This window comes from Corvus cornix, chromosome 1A (genome assembly GCF_000738735.6).
Source record: "Corvus cornix cornix isolate S_Up_H32 chromosome 1A, ASM73873v5, whole genome shotgun sequence".
NCBI classification, from domain to species: domain Eukaryota; kingdom Metazoa; phylum Chordata; class Aves; order Passeriformes; family Corvidae; genus Corvus; species Corvus cornix.
The window spans coordinates 69,302,261-69,320,430 of record NC_047057.1 but is presented as its reverse complement, the minus strand read 5'-3'; the positions used below and the strand labels follow the sequence as shown (position 1 = coordinate 69,320,430).

General features: G+C 37.3%; 1 protein-coding gene across 18 annotated transcripts in view; it reads left to right on the top strand.

Annotated features, from left to right (window-relative positions):
* The window catches only part of PLEKHA5 (pleckstrin homology domain containing A5), a 162,038-nt gene that overhangs the window by 131,062 nt on the left and 12,806 nt on the right, over positions 1–18,170 (top strand). For 6 of the 18 annotated variants that reach the window (XM_039570451.1, XM_039570449.1, XM_039570452.1 and 3 more), the window contains 8 exons: positions 9,351–9,413; positions 9,985–10,065; positions 10,200–10,349; positions 11,716–11,817; positions 12,887–12,998; positions 13,253–13,299; positions 14,799–14,916; positions 17,238–17,353. In XM_039570451.1, the coding sequence (XP_039426385.1) occupies positions 9,351–9,413; positions 9,985–10,065; positions 10,200–10,349; positions 11,716–11,817; positions 12,887–12,998; positions 13,253–13,299; positions 14,799–14,916; positions 17,238–17,353 (789 nt within the window). Of the gene's footprint in view, positions 1–3,576; positions 3,658–9,350; positions 9,414–9,984; positions 10,066–10,199; positions 10,350–11,715; positions 11,818–12,886; positions 12,999–13,252; positions 13,300–14,082; positions 14,272–14,798; positions 14,917–17,237; positions 17,354–18,170 lie in introns of all 18 variants that reach the window. The other 12 variants (XM_039570454.1, XM_039570442.1, XM_039570444.1 and 9 more) reach the window with 3 other exon arrangements.

Sequence of the window (18,170 nt, the reverse complement as noted above, 5' to 3'; positions counted from 1 at the left end):
TTGAATCTTTGTTATTATCAAGAATTCCAGCACACCAGTCTCCTAGTACACTTCTGAACTTTATCTTGATAGTAAAACTTTCCTTTGGCTGAAACACCCTTTTCTATTGAGCTCATGTTATCTGTGTAAAACTCACTATCCCAGGCTGGTTGGTCACAGTAGAAGTTTTACTAAGTTTAGTTTAGTTTAGTCTTTTTTTTTTATTTTTTCCATTTTTTTGGAATAGCTATTTGTGTAAATAGCTTAGATGTTTAGGAGTTAAAATAATTCTGCTGGGACTTTAATTTTTAGTTTCTTTGCATTTTCAAAGTGTGCCTAAAAATAAACAGAACTTGAGCAAGAAGTTGTCAAATAAAGGAGTGAAGGTCCCACAGCCAACATCCTCACTGTCTTGGTTTTTGCTTCTGTTTTCTCTTCTTCATCTCCCTTTTTCTGAGATGCTGAAAGTGGCTCTGGGAACAAGTAGTAAATTAAGGAAGGCTGAAATAGTACAAGGACATGGTATCTTGTGTTTCAGCCTAAAATTCTATATCCTGTGTTAGCACCTTACAGGATACTACTTTTGTTTGTATTTTTAAGGTTATGTGGAACAGGTAAAGTGGCTGACCCAGCCCTTTTTTTTTTCCCTTACTCAAAGGAAGAAGGAATGCTCAAGGACAGGGGCTCTAGGGTGAAATTGAGACAGAATTACTGTAGAAAGAAGACAGGAAGGAGGAAGGAGAAGTGCTTCCTCCTTTCTTTCTTGGACAGAGGATTGAAGAGCAGAGGGAAGGTGGGAGAAAAGATCCCATTGCCACTGCTTTTACCCTCAGGGGGCTTGAGAGAAAATGGATAAAATGGCTAATCTGAGTCTTTTGTCACCCAAAACATACAGTGTCACCTCAGCAGGGAGGTCACCTGTCCTGGTAGGCAGCCACTGTCCCAGCTGATTGCTGCCACCTCACTAGAACAGGCTGGAATGTCATCTGTGTAGGGTGTTACCAAACGTGGAATCTAGGAAAAGGGAGGAAGAGAAAAGCTGTTGATAGCTTGGCTTTCCAGTTTAAAACACGAAATACCCACTCAGAAATAAAGTTCATGTAGTTCACATGTCAGGGAGGTAGGGTCTTTATCTGCTTTTTTACACTGCATCAGTACAAAAAAAGGAAAGATGAAACATCACTTCTGCAGAGAAAGAGTTGTTTACTTGAAGTAGGAAGTGATAAAGCCAAGACTGTTCGATTTTATTTGGGCTTGTTGCTGTGTGGCAGTTCAAACCTTGGTTTGCTTATGGAGATATGAATTCCAATTTTTGTGACTTCTCTAATTAGAGAGAATCTATACTTTTAGTGTTACATGTAGGGTGTAAAATCTGTCCCTTATTGTACAAGAATGATTTTCTTTCTTAAATGAGTTAAAACCAAGGCTTGCCTCTGTTATGAGCAAGCCAATATTTTTCCTTGAGCTGTTTATTCAATGTGAATAGTGTCCAGCTTCAGTTTGAGAGTAGCCTTATGATAATGGTTGAAGACCACAAAATAGGTATTCTTGTCATCTTTTAGAGCATGGAACCTGCCTGTATCCCATGTTACTCTGATTTATTTGTGCACTGGCTTTAGCCTTTAGAAGGTTTGTGACACAGAGACGCTCCCTCAAGATCCTAACTACTCAATACTTAAATGTCAGGGTTTTTTTGGAAACATTGATCCCAAAGGAGAAAAACACTTGTATTTGACTGCTCCAAAGGCTCTTTGATTGGCATTGCTTTACCAATTGACTGGATTTTGATCTTTGTTCCATAGGGGCTTAAGGAACTGTGACTTTCCTGGATATAACTGGCCTTTGTAGACAGGGTTAGATAAGTGTGATTAAGCATCAGTGGTAGTAAAAATATTGGAAGAACTCTTGTAAATCAAAGTTGGAGCTTCTAGAGAACAAAACATAACTTCAAAATGTCTTTTGAGCAAATACACTTTGCTTGTTTTCTAATCTGGATTGAAACAAACTTTGAACAGTTCAACAGAAATTAATTCTGGTGCTGTCTGTTGTTGGTCAGAAAAGAAAAATTTGAGATATTGTAGAATGGTATTAGCTAGAGGGTAAGAAGCTGTTGAAATCCTGAAAATAAAAATGCATACAAACCTGATTGCTCCTAATAAAATATTAGAGCCTCAGAGAAATTTTTCTTTGATATATATATCAGTTGGCTGTAGTTTGATTACTTGGCTTTGGACCTTATTGTTGCTCTTCCTATTGAGATCTCTCTTGGTATCCCCACTCTCTGGAGAAAATTTTAAGGTAGAGGGAGAACAACTTCTTGTGTCAGTTCTGGTTTTCTGTTTGTGTACTGGAGATGATGGAGTAAATGCTAGGGTTGCTTGTTTAGGGTTTTTTCTGCCTTGAACAAACAGAGCATCATAAGCTTCTTAAGGTACCTTTTATTGGCTGATTAACTTACCACCTGATCAGACTTTGCAGTGGATAAAAAACAACAACAACAACAAAAAGGTCCTCTGTCTATAATAAGAACTTTTTTTTTTTACCATAAGACAAAAAAAAATACTGCTTCAAATGTACAAGTTAGGCTTTTCCTAAATAATTTGGGGCAAGAAATACTAGAAGGCATCAAAAATTCATTCTGTTGCATTTCCATCTATGGAAGAAAACCTTGCTGTGCACATTCATAGAGAGTGCATATATATACACATAAATGCAAAGTGAAAGATCATAAATGCTCCTTCACACACTTCGTAACCATACCTGAAACAGGTATTGCTAAAGTTTCCAACAGGTCCTAAAGTTCCCAACAAAAATAGGAGGAGGATTGTGCATTAAGTGAATTTTCAGTTTCTTTTGGAGAAGAAAACCACCTGTTCTCATAATTTTCCCCTATTGTTAGGGAAGTCTCCTTTCTAAAACCAAAATGCTATACTTTTTCCTGCGTTGCACACTTTTCTGAAACCCTAAATGTATGCAATTTGTACTAAAAGACCCGATTGTGACATTTGCATGCTTAACAATAAATACTGATCATTATAGAAAATGTCCTGCCAGATCCAAAATAGTTTCACACCTGTGCATGGGGGTGGATAAATGCAACAGGCAATGATTCAAAGTTAAATCAGTGCAGTATATAAAGACATTTTGTGATACATGAACATAAGTCTATTCACAGGCTGGGAAAGCTTACATCTTTTTAATGTACACGGAGTTACTAAATCTGTAATTTAAAAGGTTTTCTGATAAGGGTTTGAGTGTTCCTGCTGCAAAATCCAGTAATCCTTTTTGTTTCAATATCATGCAAAGCCAAACTTACTTTAAGCGGTTTTATTTTTTAAAAGGGAGAGTGTTGGTGAATAAATATTACATTGGTTTTTGAGCATTTACATTATTTTTGATATATTTGTTTGATATTATTAAACTTTTCAGATGTTGATATTACTGAATGATGGAATATATAAAAAGCATGGGTTAAAATGTAATCTACTGCATTATTAGAAAGAATTAAAGTAGAGGCTATATTTTACAGTGTCGTCTTTCAAATCTAGCCATGCTGTAAACTGATGTTTGCTGTATGCTCCTCCTGATTTGAAATAGATGAAAGAGAATGAACCTTTAATCACCATGGTTCACACTATGATTGAGAACTCGGCGCTAAGACCGCAACTGTACCAGCAAGTAAGGTCTTGGATAGTGAATGAAATTGCTTTATCATCTGCGAAAATTTTCCTTAGTGACAGTTTTGGTTGTTCCTCAGACTTATTCATAACATTGGTGTTTCTCTGATTTGCTTTGGAAACCCACAAGTCATCCATGCTTCCTAAAATGCTGCAATATCGTTAGCATGGCTTTTGCTGCGTTTTTGTTGTTTAGTATTAAATGTACACTTTTGAATAACTTTTTCTGTCTAGACAATTTAATTAGTTGGTGCTTTATGCAGGCGTCCAGTAAATTCATGAAACTTCCAATAAGCTTCCAACATTTGTCTTAGCATGATTCTCTGCAATTAGTGTTCAAAGGTGCTTCTTTCTTTTGACCACTACAAAAGCATGTGAGTGGTGTTTACCTGGTCATTTCTGGCAATTTTGTTTTGTTCTAGGAAGTGGATTTACAAGTTTTTGTTTGCACCTACCAAGCCTTTAGCCACTTGAAGAAAGCAAGGATCAAAATTACTTTGATCTGGGGCCTGTAAATCCAGAAGGCAGTGTCTGTTCATAAAGTCACAGCAGACTTTACTGTGCACACTTACAGAGTACTTACCAGTAGTGCTGGTTGGCAATGGTAAGATGGAAGAAGAATCGGAAATGTGAATGGAAATATTGTCTGTGAGTTGAGACCTGCATTAACTTATGAGCATGGCCAATCCCTTTCCGTTGGCACCGCAGTGACTTACGGATGCTGGGGCCGAACTGAATAGCCCCTGTCAGGCAGGGGGTGCTTAAGAAGTTTCTTGCCTCAACTACAATGAAGGTGTTGTTCTCACAAGGGAATATCTGGCCAGTTCCCTTGCATTTACGTTTATGCCCTTGTGAGCCAAAATTATGCATAAAGGTTGCACAGTTTGAAGAAAAGGGGATGTTCTGCCATGTAAAACAGATGTTTATTGTTGCTGTGTTTCTAAAAAATGCTGCAGCTTAATTGCATGTTTCATTTTCTTTAAAGTCAACTCCACATCGTAAGTTTACTTCCGATCCAAAAGTGTTACCAAAAAAATCTCAGCTTTCCAAAGGAAGCTGGGTTGGGATTGACTGATTTCATGACCATCCAATTTGTGCTCCTAATGCAAAACAGGAGCTTTAACATGGAACCTGAAGGGGGGAATGAGAGAAGTAAGGTGTCCTCAAGCCCTCAACGAAATTTCGGGGGGTTGCTGTAATTTTTTAAAGGAGCCTGACTGCTAGGATTTTCTTAAAGCAAGTCAATTTTGTGTGATAGAGTGTGTAAGACAGAGAAGTCAATAGGTGTATAATGAGCAGAGGTGCTTTAGATGTGTCAGGGGAAACTCACCCGAGCTTCTAATATTAAATAGACATATTTGAGGTGTAGCTGTGCCTGGGCTGATCTGCTCCTGTCTTTGGGGATACCAATAAATTCCCAGGTGCTGCCCTGATGAAGCTCTGCTGTCAGCTGCAGTATCTGCCTTCACCTTGCAGGCACATCTGCTGCTTCCTATCTGACACTGAATAAACACCTTTTTTGACATTCTTGTCAGAGGAACAGTGACTCTAACAGGTCATGAGGACTGAATAACCTGTTGCCATTAGAGATGAGGTCTCTTCAGGTCAGAGTGTTTGTGACATGTTGGAAGGCTTATGCAGAAGCTGCCTTAGCTGAAGAGTAACATCATCTTCTGCTTTCATGGATGAAGTTTCCTGTATGAGATGTTGAATTAACTGACTTTCAGGATAGGCTAAAAATACACTCAATGTTTCACTGCCTAAATAGTCTTCTAAACTTTTGTAATGCAAAACTGACCTGTTTAAAATTCTAGCAACTTGTTTAAAGTCTAAACAATGTATAATGTTTTATTCAAATAAAATAAATTGGTTTAACAGTCATCTTTCCTGCTGCAGTTTTAAAGAGATGTGAATAATTGGGAGAAGCCTCTGTGCAAGTGACTGAAACTTGTTTTGTTGTCAGGATGCTGAAATAGTTTGTGATGACTGCAGCCATTCCTGTGGATAAAGAAAAGGATCTTTCTCAGCTTCAGTTTATTCAGTTCTGTTTTAAGTCTGAGCTCATTTAGAGTTAAGCAAAGGAAAGCAAGAAAAGCTTGTATTTAATTTGTCTTGCTTCCTGTTTGTAATGATTAATGGTTCTTTAGTAAAATAGCAAAAACATCTATTTCAAATGTGTCATTTATAAGACACTTCTGTTTGTGATTTGTTACATCCTCAGAGTTATTTAGATCACTTTGACTCACATCAGTCTACTCTGCAGACTGTGCTGTAAATTCACAAGTACAAGCCAGGGAAATTATTCCCAGACAAGAGAAAAAGGATTTTTATGGACTAGACCCATTTCTACCTTGGTTTGGGGTTTTTTGCTTCTTCCTAATACTGGATGAGGAATGTTAATCTTGTTCTCTAACTAATCTTTTTCTCTAAACCAGTACAGGCTGACTTTAAAAAGCAAAATTTTCCTCAATTCCTCTTATATGTGAGTTCTCTTGAGGAGGAAAACTTAAAATCTGAGTGCAACAAGCTAACATCCAGGTCTTGCCATGGATAATTGTTCTTAATAAATTCAAATAATAGAAAAATAGCCCTTAAGTGTTTTGTTCCTATAAGGATAGGGAGGTCTTGCTTATGGCTTATTATTATTATTATAGGAGCTCATACATTTAAGCTGTTAGGCGTGTTAGATTTTGAGAGGTTTCAGGTTTTGTTATGAACACAAGATGATTGTGTTTGAGCTAAAAATCTTATTTTTTCAATATGTATTTGAAGTGTGTTATGTCACAGAATTCAAAATTGAAGGAGACCCTTGCTTAATGGGGCTAAATGCCTTTTGCCCTGCTTCCTGATAGCAAGAAGTATTTTAAAAAGCAAAAGGCCTCTTGGAAGTCTTTATTTTAATCTTGTGCTCAACAACAGAATGTCCTAGGTTGTCCTGGTTTAATTTCCTAAGTGCAGCATCCTACAGAGGTGCATAGCATGCTTCTGGGGTGTGAAATGTCCTCCTGTATTTTTATTGACTCAAAACAGTTAGTGGAATCTGAAAATAGCTTACAAAGTAATGAAATAATGCTGTCACTTAATTGTTTTTAGTATCAGCTACTTAAATAGCTTTAACCACTTGTGTCTCAGCAACACCTTATGGTGTCCATCATGGGGGATCTCTCCCTTTCTGGGAATCATCTGGTACTGGTGTGTGACAGAGGTGGGGACTGTACAGTTGATGGCAAAGGATTTCTAACCTAAGAAGGAGGTTCAGTTAAGGTCATGTTACTTTTTCACATGCAAGATACACATTTGGCCAAACTCTGCATGTGCAGTTTGCCTTTCAGAAATGCTAAGTCCTATTCGTAGGTCCTCAGGGTGCTGCTCTCTGCCGACTGGGGGGCTTTTGGTGTGTTTCCCCACGTTAAGAGGGAATGGATTTGGTGTGTTTGAATAGGCAGATGTCGAGGGAAAGGGAAGCCAGCAGCAACTCCTGTCACTGCTTCAGTAGATGGCACTCTTGCTCTGGAATTACTGTCCTGGCAAAGGCTTTGTGGGAGCGATTTGGCAAGAAAGGCGTTTGTGGAACATGACATGAAGTACATTTTGATAACTTGGTCATTGGAGCTCTTATAATGCGTTTTCCAGGGTTATGAGGTTGTTAACCTTGCCTGAAATGTGTAATTGCGTTTTGTCTGCTGCAGTTCCTGTTGTCATTCCAGCAGGATGCGATAGCATTGCGCACTTCTTGCCTTGAGCGGATTTACTGATGTGCCGTGAGAAGTGGAGCTGCTGTTTTGTCAGAGATGGATTAAGTTATTCACATTATTTGGGGAGGTTTTGTGCTAAGTCTGTGTAAGGCGTTGCAGTGGAAATGTTAAAATGAGGTGGCTCTGCAGCAGTGCCTATTGTGGGGAGCTGGTACTGCTGACCAAAGCAAGAAGTTGGTAGCATTTGAAAAGAGTGCTAGGATTTTAGTAAGAAGAATTAGCATGGCTACAGTGTTCTTTGAGAATCTGTTTTCCTCTTCTTAATACTTAAGATGTGTTCCTCTCAGGAGGTACGCAGGGCTAGGGATGCTGAATTGGCAAACTGTTTTAAACTCAGCTATAATTAAGGTTGAAATGCCAGAAAAATGAAGGTTTCTCTTTTTTAAAAAGTATAAAAAATGCTGGCTTGAAAAAGCAGTATATTTTTCCAGCTAAGCCACATAAAATGCTGAGCAGTGACTTGGAAAGGTGTATTTTTCTAATAGGGGGTAATCTTTCTTGTGTAGTATCTTTCTGTTGTGAAATATAACTAGGCTTCCTCTGTAAGTTAAAGACATTTGGCCATGTTTATGAGTTTTATTTAAATATTTCCATTCCTCATTTTTCTCTCATTGTGATAAAATCAACAGTAAAACAACACAACTCTACAATAGTGGGAGTTTAAATAGATATCTTAATTTGTGTGACATTCATGAGGTGCAAAAGTGCTGTGGCTTTTTTCATATTCCAACATTCATTTTCATGAACTGTCCATTTCAAAGAAAGTTACTGTGTGTTTTTAATACACTATACATACTTCTAAATTGTCACCAGGTACATTTGCATGAGGTATGTGGGCATAATATCGTGAAATGAAACACTTCAGTGTGTTGAAGATTTATTTTATGTTTGGAATGCTTGTCTCATTAACCCTTCCCTAGTCCTTTTATTTATAAGTGTCCCTTAACACAGACTTGTGTTTTGGTAGTCTTTCTTGTACTATAAAGTCACAATAGCCTAATTGTGACAGACACATGGAAGGAAAGCATCTCTGTCAGGACTCTGTACACACAATGTTTTTAATTAAATAGAATGTGAAGGTTGATAGTGTTATGTCTATACTTGCTGTATAGGATATTAAGTAGTTACTGCATGTGACAGTTCACTCTAAAATGGGGAGCTGCCTTTTTTCTTGTAAAATACTTTAAAATCTTGTTACTGGTCAGTAACAGATTGAAAAAGTTAAGAACTTAATGTGAGGAGCTTGAAAGTATGAAAGTGTTTTGAGGTACTTTGTATCCTTACTCGCACAAGGAGACAAGTTTGCCTAGGTCCAAAGATAAAATAGAAGAGCTTCCGTTTGTGGCATTTCTGGTAATGCTCTGTTGGAGGGGAGGAAATTCTATGAAAAGTAGGAAATCCATATGGAAAATCCATGTGAAAAGTGGTGGCTCTTACTGGACGCATCTATAACAAGATATTTACATATATGTTATAAGCTTAGGTCATTCTTCTCTGGTTTTGGATTCACATCAGATCATCCTGCTTGTGAAATACCTGACCTTAGTGGGCCTAGAATGGTTAATTCAGAGTAGAATGAGCCCCTGTATTTAGAATTCATATAACAAAACTTGGACACAATGATGCATCATTATTTAGATGTACTCTGGCAATTTCATCTTCCTACATAATCCATGTGTGATTGAGTTGTACATCTTTAAAACTCCAGTTTGCATTAGAAACAGCCTGCTAATTTAATGCAGCTCTACTGGCAGTCTGCTTGACATTCCATTTATTTACCTTCATTAATGTATATTGGCTAAATATGTATTGTCCAATGTGGGAGGTTTACCTTTCAAGCAAAAGCTGATTTCTGTGTTAAAGCTCTTAAGTTGAACAGTAGTTTTCATTTTCACAGTCCAACTAAGTTGTTTTATGGCAATATTATTCTTCCTTATAGTTAACACAAGAAGAATGTAGGGGTACACTATACAAATATAGAACTGAAGAGCTGGACATTGATGTAAGTCATTTATATTCCTTCTTCCCTGTAAATGTTGGTGTTTGTATCTTGATTTTGGCAATGATTGTCCTCCTGGCTTTTGGGTTTGAAACCCACTTCATACAGGTGATTGCCAACAGAAATTGCATCATGAAATTGAGGGACATGTCTCTGTAATAAGTTTCTGACTTGCAGGAAATATTATATTTTTGGCTGAAATTTTAACTCTCTGATACAGTGACCTGAAAAACCATGGGACAGACTGTGAATGTATAAAATCATCTTTATAATACTAAGCAATATGTAAATTAAAATAGAATCTAATACCTGTTATTAAGTTGTAAAGATTTAGCTGTAGAATCATAAATTATATGTTTTGAGCTATGCTGTTTCAAGTTATAATAGCACTTCATAGTAAAGAGGGTTTCTTAAGTAACTTGAAAATGCAAGACTGGTGCCTTCATAATTTTAGAATTCTTATTTTAATAACATTTTATACAGATTTGTGTAATGATTTGATCAAGTTAGATTTTGATTACTGAAGATGTAAATAACAAAATGCTAATTGTGGTAATTTTCTGTTCTATACTAGGCTAAGCTTAGCCATTTATGTGAACAGGATAAAGTTGTGCAAGCACTGGAGGAGAAGCTTCAACAGCTACACAAGGAGAAAGTAGGACAATTGTATTTATTACCTAAACTGGATGTTATTTTACATGCTTATTATCAGAACATTGATAGCTGAAATAAAATGAAAATCAGCCCAATGATGCAGAACATTAAAAATAATTCTTTTTATTACAATAGTACACGCTTGAGCAAGCTTTGCTATCAGCAAGTCAGGAGATAGAAATGAATGCAGATAACCCAGCAGCCATACAAAATGTAGTCTTACAGAGAGATGACTTGCAGAACGGACTGCTCAGCACTTGTCGGGAAGTATCCCGAGCCACTGCAGTAAGTACCACGTTCTTTCCAGCAAAACTTAATGAAGTGTGAAATTATTATGTTCATATTCTTAATTGCATTGGTTTTGCTTATTTTTGTACTGCATCCCAACAAAAACTCAGTTGTCTTTTACTCCCTTGTGTTTTTGTCAAAGGCGGATGGAAAGTGATCTTTTCAGTGCATTCATCGAGTGGTCTTTCTCTAATTTTTTTTTTTTTTTTCTGACCAGGAATGGGTGCATACAGACTTTATTGGTGTGGTAATTATCATCTTTATGAAATGAAAAATTGATAGCAGAAGAAGTAAATAATGAAAATAAGCTATTTCATGTGATGGCAAAATAGCATCAAGCACAAACTTTACTTGACTTATTTTAAGCAAAAGCCAGCTGCAGGACTGCCGTAGTCTCTCTTAATAGTGGGCCATTATATTTAAAAGATCTTCCAAATTATGCACTTCTAAAAGTCTTAAAAAAAAAAGGGGGGGAAAGGAAGGAATTGCTGTTTGCTGTCCTTTTCCGCTTTGTGATGGTTTCTGCACTGAAATGACAAAGAATCATTTTTGCCTACTTACAGATATATCCAAAAAGGTATTTCAGTGTCAGATTCCAGGGGGTAGCTGTGGTAAAACTGGTATGATGTCAGCCCTGAAATACTGGCTGTCTAACTGAATGTTAGACTATCTTGTAGAAGGAATTGGTTGGACACAGAAAAGGGAACCAGGGGAAAGGAAATCCTCAAGATACACTTTCCCTCATTAACTTTTTAATTTATTCCAAATGAGTAAATTGCTTGATGTAGGCTGCAAAAGTGAGATGGTGGGGCCGACCTCAAAGAAGAATAATTTTTTTCCCCACCTTTCCTTGTGGTGTTTGCAGTTGCACGTACGTAAAGTAGCGGTGCATTCGCGGGCCCGGGGCGCTCCCTGGCAGCCTCGCAGGCAGGGCTGGATGAGTTACATTGCCTTGCATAATGCATTGCCTATGCACACACATGCTGTGCACTCACACATGTGTATTCCGGGTGATAAAAGAGACAAATTTGCATCCATTTTTGTGGCTTTTCTGCCTCGCTGGAAAGACAGCTTAAGATCCACATGCCTGCTGACTATAAAGGCGTATTCTGAAGAATTTGCCCTTGCCTATCTTTTCTGTTGGTGAAAAGACAAAATGCTGTTTGTTTGAATTTCATTCAGTGTCATTAGAAAATCAAAAAGCTGTTTAAACATTGCATTCTCTAAATTAAGTATTTATTTATTGCTGATACCTATTTATGTGTTACTTCCTGAAGTTTCATGCCACTGGAAAAAGAAAAAAATTGGGTTTTTTTTTAATTGAATGTTCATCTGTAATTCTTTAAATTTTTTGTATACTTAGGAACTGGAAAGAGCTTGGAGAGAATATGATAAATTGGAGTATGATGTAACTGTAACAAGGAACCATATGCAGGAGCAGCTCGATCGCCTTGGAGAAATTCAGGTGTGGCAAAGGTCTTAAAGTACACTCAATTCACTTTGACTTTCTATGAGTTTTGAAACTAAACAGATGAAAAAAGGGGGACAAATGGTGAACTAAATTACAAACTTTCAATTTCTTTTTCTACCTTGTAAGTTCTGAAGAAGTCTTCAGTTTTTCCTTTTGTTTTTTTAAGTTATAACACTGGTTTTCCTTTGTCTGGAAGCTTCCTTTTTTTGTTGTTTCAGTGAGCAGCTTTGAAACAGGGTGGCTTTCTCAGACCTTAGTTGTACTGACAGTCATAATAAATCTTCACACAAATCCTTCCATTTAACTGAATGTTTTAAAATTAAATCATTCTATCAAAATAAATTATTACAGCAAATGTGTAGGTGTTCCTTCAGGCCTTACAAGCGAAAGGTTCTGCTGTGTATTTTAGTACTCACTGTGCAGGAGTGGACAAGTGTTGGAGATGAATTCCTAAGGAGAGCTCTCTTTGACACACACACAGAGACATGGACATGGAGGTGTGCGCAGATTACCTGGGTTAGGCAGATGGGTGTGGTTTGCACTGCAGATTCTTTGCTCTGGGGGTTGATTTTCTATGCAGTTTTAATCAGATTACAAGGAAGCCCAAAATCTGTAAACCTTGCATTGATTTGTCCACAGTGTGTATGTCCATGAATGTAAATAGGTTTATATGCCAGCGTGCAAACACTGAGTTCATCTGCACCTGTTTTGGGGCTGGAACTGATGGTTCCTTCTCTCTGGTTGTGTGTGGGTCTCCTGTGCAAAGTCTGCTTGGATTTTCTTTGCAGACAGCAGATGAAATTCTGTTCTTTAAATGAAGTTTGAACTAGCAGATTGCTCTCAAATTGACTGAGGCATTATGAAATTAATTAATCTTACACTTCTTGTTCCAAATTATATTTGAATGTTTTATGGGAGAGTGTCTGTCGTTACTGCATTTTATTTTCCTTCACTGCGAAAGGATACGCAGTGTGGTCTAAAGAGAGAAAAAGGTTTTCCCCTTTTTTCCCACTTGCAGTGTATTCTAATGTACTGGCCATATATGCTGTTTGTTCACTGACAGACTGAGTCAGCAGGGATACAGCGTGCTCAGATTCAGAAGGAACTGTGGAGAATTCAGGATGTCATGGAGGGTTTACTTAAACATAAACAGCAAAGAAGCTCTTCAGAAGCAGGTAGGCCAATGGTTTTATCTCATAGGAAATGAAATTGGATCATACAAATTTTTAAAGTACAAGCTCCACTGGTGCTTTTGAATGTTTGGAAAAATGGCACAATGGCTGAGGAAAGAACAAGCAAATACTACTTTAAGTTGATGCTTGGTGTATTTGTTTGATAGCAACAGGTTGTAGTACTTTTTTTAAAGCTGTTTATTGAAAATGATTTTTCTCTTTTTTTTCCCTACACCTTTCCCCCTTCCCCCAAACAGGCATCATGATATCAAGGACATTTTCTTCTATTAAATATAAAAATGAGGTATGGTTTTAGCATGTTTACTATTTTAGCATTACGGAAGTTGTAATGTGGCTATGATAAAAAACAAGCATTATCTTGAACATTTTAAGGATGTCTGAAGGATGTATTCAGTATGTTTCTGTAAAAACACTGCGTTATGAACTAGTTTTAAAGACTGATACCTCCACTAGTAATTCTAACGCTTTCATTTGTACTGTGTCTCTATATTCTCACTGGTATGTTTCTCTTTTCCATTTCTTACCTTTTCCTCTCCCTAGGCTCTTACCATAGAAATATAAACCCTGATTTACGGATATGTTTTCTACCCACCACACTTTTCATGGGAAGAAATACATTGCTTTATATGTTTATTCAGATACTGAGCCTGGTTCTCAGATGGCCAGAGCACCCACAAGAAGAGCTGAAACTGTGGGAGCTCCCAAATGTTCAATTCCTCTGAAAATCTGGCTAGAAGTTACAGTTTTAAAGGGACATTGTCATGATTATCTAAAGTGTATGCAATATACATCTGGCTTACAGAACTTTCTAAAAGCTTAATTTATGTAAAAATCTTGCAGAAGATAATGGATTTAATTTTTAAAAGGACGATTTAGAGAGTTTGTACATGTCCAATAGGAAGTGCAGGTGTTAGAATTTTTGTTGTTGTTGTTAAATGTGGCATTGTCCCTTTAATTGCAAAATCTATAGCTGCTGTAGCCATGGTAATATATTTTTCTTTTTAAGTTATAAATAATTGTACCAGGTGCACACGTCTAAATAAGGTGACTATTCTACAATCTTTAGGAAGAGGAAGTAGTCCCACCTCGTCCTCCACTCCCTCGGTCCTATGACTTTACAGAGCATCCTCCCATAATCCCCCCTCTGCCCAGTGATAGCAGCTCCTTGCTCTGTTATAGCAGGGGCCCAGTACATCTGACAGAAGAAAAGAAGATGTACCAAATTCAAGGATATCAGAGAAATGGATCTTACTGTGTAAGTGGCTTCAACTGCCACGTTGTTCTTGAAGCATCCTCCCTCCTTCGCACAGTCACCATTTTTGTTTACTCATCTGGCTACTTTTGTGTTATGGTTTTACTTTTATTTGGTTTTGTTCATAGCTGCATCATTTGCTCTTCACATTTTCCTGTCATATCTTCTGTGCATATATAAAATGTCTTAAGACTTAAATTTCATAAAATTAGATTCTTCTCCTCACTAGTTTTTTAAAAAGCTCTGGGCTCAGTTTTTGAAGCTTTTACTAGCTTGTTTCTAGAGGATAATTTTAAAAAATCCACAACTCTGCCTTTCTATAGCAATTTTTTCCTGTAATTTCTGATTGTCTGGAAACGTTGTTACTCAAAATAACTACCAAAAAGTACTTCTGCCATAGCACTTGAACAATGGAACTCTGTCTTAAAGTGAGAGCAGAGTTATCACAAAATAATTGGGTTTAGGTCTTAAGACATAAATACTTGTACCAAACTGCCTCTTTATTTACCTCACACCTTGATGTTCCTCAGGGTCCTGATTATAGGCTTTATAAGAGCGAGCCGGAGTTAACTACAGTAGCAGAAGTGGATGAGTCTAATGGTGAAGAAAAAACAGAACCAATTTCAGAATCAGAATCTTCTGCTAAAGGTTTGTCCCCAGGCACTACAACCTTTCAGCTTTTTCACAAGGAATGCAGAGCTTAGCTGTGTTACAGAAGCTGCCTCATGGTTCGTGCCTTTGTAGCCTGTCCATTTCTCAGTTTGATGGAACAGCTTCCACAATAAAATAATGATTTAATTATATGACGAGAGAAATTTCAGTCAATTACACCGCAGAAAAATCAAACATTACACTCACCAACAACCCTGAAATCCTTATTGACACCATGTCTAATCACATCACTCACATTCCCTACACACCATTCCCTTGAACAATTACCCATTTTATGTTCTTGCCCTTGAACAATTACTCAGTTTTTGAATCAAGCTCCCGATGTTATGTCGCTGGAACGTCCAAAAAGGCAGCACCACAGAATTTTCAGGCTCTCATAAGGCAGGGAAACAATGTCTTTTTCTTTTTTTTAATCTTGTAATTGTTGAATTGCCTTCTGTCCTCTGATATAATAGGAATAATGATCATGACCTTGGAGTGTACAGACAATAAAGGTCTTTGCAATTGCTAAATGCTTTAGATTCTTCTCTTCATCTAGCTCCCATAAAAGCTACTAATTGCTTGGTAGAGTCTTTTACCAGGAAGTACTTCTCAATTCTGTTTGTTAAAACACACAGAATAGTTTGTTAAAGGTGACTTCAGGAAAATGCTCAGCTTTACTGCCTCCCAAAAACCGTATTAAGAGCTTGGAGAAAAAGTACCTAAACTTAGCTATTTTTTACCCCTAAGGATTGGTGTTTCCAGTGCCAGCAGGACCACTCCCTTCTGTTTTGGTACTTTGATGAAGCGTTTACAGAGCAGGCTGGTGCAACAGTAGCAGAGTTTTACCAAGAATCATAATTACACAAAGATACTGTCTTCATCAGAATGGTCATAGAGGTTTTTAAAACTAAGGTTAGCATACAGTTTGGGTATAAACTGTGTGAATGATACTGTGATATAATTAAGCTTGCACTTACCACACAATTTGTCAATTCAGATTCTCTGGGGTATTTGCTGAGATAAAATGTTAAGGCACATAATTAAATTTCTGTTAATTTGGTGGCAAAAAATGGAAGGTTTATCATGAGATTTGCTAATCATCAATGACCTAAATTGAGAAACTTGTCTTTCTGACAACATGCCTACATTTTATTGACCTGTGATGTTTCTTATTATTCATAGTAATTTATGTCAAGAGGTAATGATCAAGACAAAATAAGAAAGTCTACACTGACTATATAAAGCAACCCAACACTTTTTAAGCACCCCAGTCTGCTTTCTATCTCGAAGACAGAAATTATTTTATTATGTCCATTTGTAGAAAAACAGTCCTCAGTCAGGGACAGCAATAGCACAGTGTCCTCTAAGATAAATAATATTTAGGGGTGTGGGACAGAACAGCTGCAGTGGTAGCAAGCAGTGAGGGGCTTTGTATATTCTAAAACTCTCTTTGGTCTGTTGTTTATCATAGCTGTGTTTTATCATCTGAGCATAGAAATTTTCTAACAGACATTTCTTGTTCTGGGCATTCACTCGTAGTAACGATCCCCATGCAGTAGGAAAATGTAACCATTTCTGATTGTTTAAGTTCTGTTATGGTGTGTATGCCACTACAGCTCTATGCTGGTACAGTAAACAGTTTTATGCCATTCTGTCTTAAGGTTTTAAGCTGATAAGGAAAGAAACTTAAAGGCAGCTCATCTCTGAGTTTTCTTTCTTGCTGTTTTAAGAAGTCATACTTAAATGATGGTGGTTTCTTATTGAGGGTGGTTCTAAAAATTAATAATTTCAGAGGAAATTTAAACATTTTTTCTAGTGGTTGTGCACATTAGAGTACTGAACACTTCTCATGCCAGCCATTTCCCTCTCTTTTCAAATATCAGCATTTAAAGAGAAATGGGACCATGTCAAATATGAGACCAGAGGAATATGATGACCTGTGTAGTACATAAAGGTCACACAAAAAGAAAATGGAATTCTGCTTTTTATTGTCTAAAGGAGACCCAAACTGTTGCTTTATAGCAGAATATCCTCAGCTCCTGTTTTCACTCCCCAGCTGACCAGGCTCAGGGATGATTTCAGTCACACACAGACATGAGCATGGGTGTGCACACACAAGTGAGGCCATCTGAGAGCTGGCTGGACCTATGGTATCTTCACCCATCAATTCTCAGTCCCTCTGGCCTCTCCACTTTCTGAATCTGCCTTTTGAAGAGGAATTCCCAAGGCTGACAACATGTGTTTTCTAGAAGACAAATCAACAGTTTTTGCAGTGTTTTGCACAGCACTTAGTGTGTTGCTTTGCTGTTTTGCAGGCTCACATTTCCCTGTGGGAGTTGTACCACCCAGAACCAAATCCCCAATGCCAGAGTCTTCAACAATAGCATCCTATGTCACTTTGAGGAAGAATAAGAAGATAGATCTAAGAACGGTACTTCAAAATAACCTCTGAGTATTGGACGTGTTCATTTTAAGTTTGGTAGTTACTTCAAAAGTTGAAGTTATCTTAATTTTCTTTAACAAAAAAAAAAAAAATCACTGTTATAAAAGCATTATATACCAGATTAATGGAGACAGCTATAGACAGAATGATAAAGTTGTGTTGTGTGTGTTAAACTGCATGGAGACGCTCAAACTGGGCAAGAACTAAATGGTAAATGATAAATCTACTGATCTGCTGAAGTTCAGGCTTGAGTTGAAAGCATATGAAGTATATTTGAAGGACCTGTATTTGGCAGTTTAACAGCCCCTTTATAACAATCACAGGCTTTTATTTATTTCATTACTAAAACAATTCGGGAAATAGCTAAAGCAGCCAAAAAATAAGGATGTAATAAGCAGTATGCAGGCAATAAACCTGAAACGTTAGATTAGACAGTTCTGTAGTCTCTGGGTTAAAGACACATTTACATGGAGTTTGTGCAAAAGAGAGGAAAACTTTCACCACAGTTACAGCCCAGATAGTAGAGGAGAAGTTGTAAGAAGACTGGGAGAGGAGAAAGAAGCTCACAGGATGTTGACTGGAGAAAGAATACCACTTTTCATAAGTGAAATCAGTTACTGTAAATGTCCTGAATGCAGCTGATTACCCTGAGATTTTTCTGTCATAAAAAAGTATAAATCTGTCTGAAAACCAGTGAATTTCAGGAACAGAGTAGGTAAATAGGTGTTATTTTGGGAAAAGTATAATGCTTAGGATTACAGATTTTTAAGTAGTAATAAATTCACTTAGTTTCAGCCTGCACTTG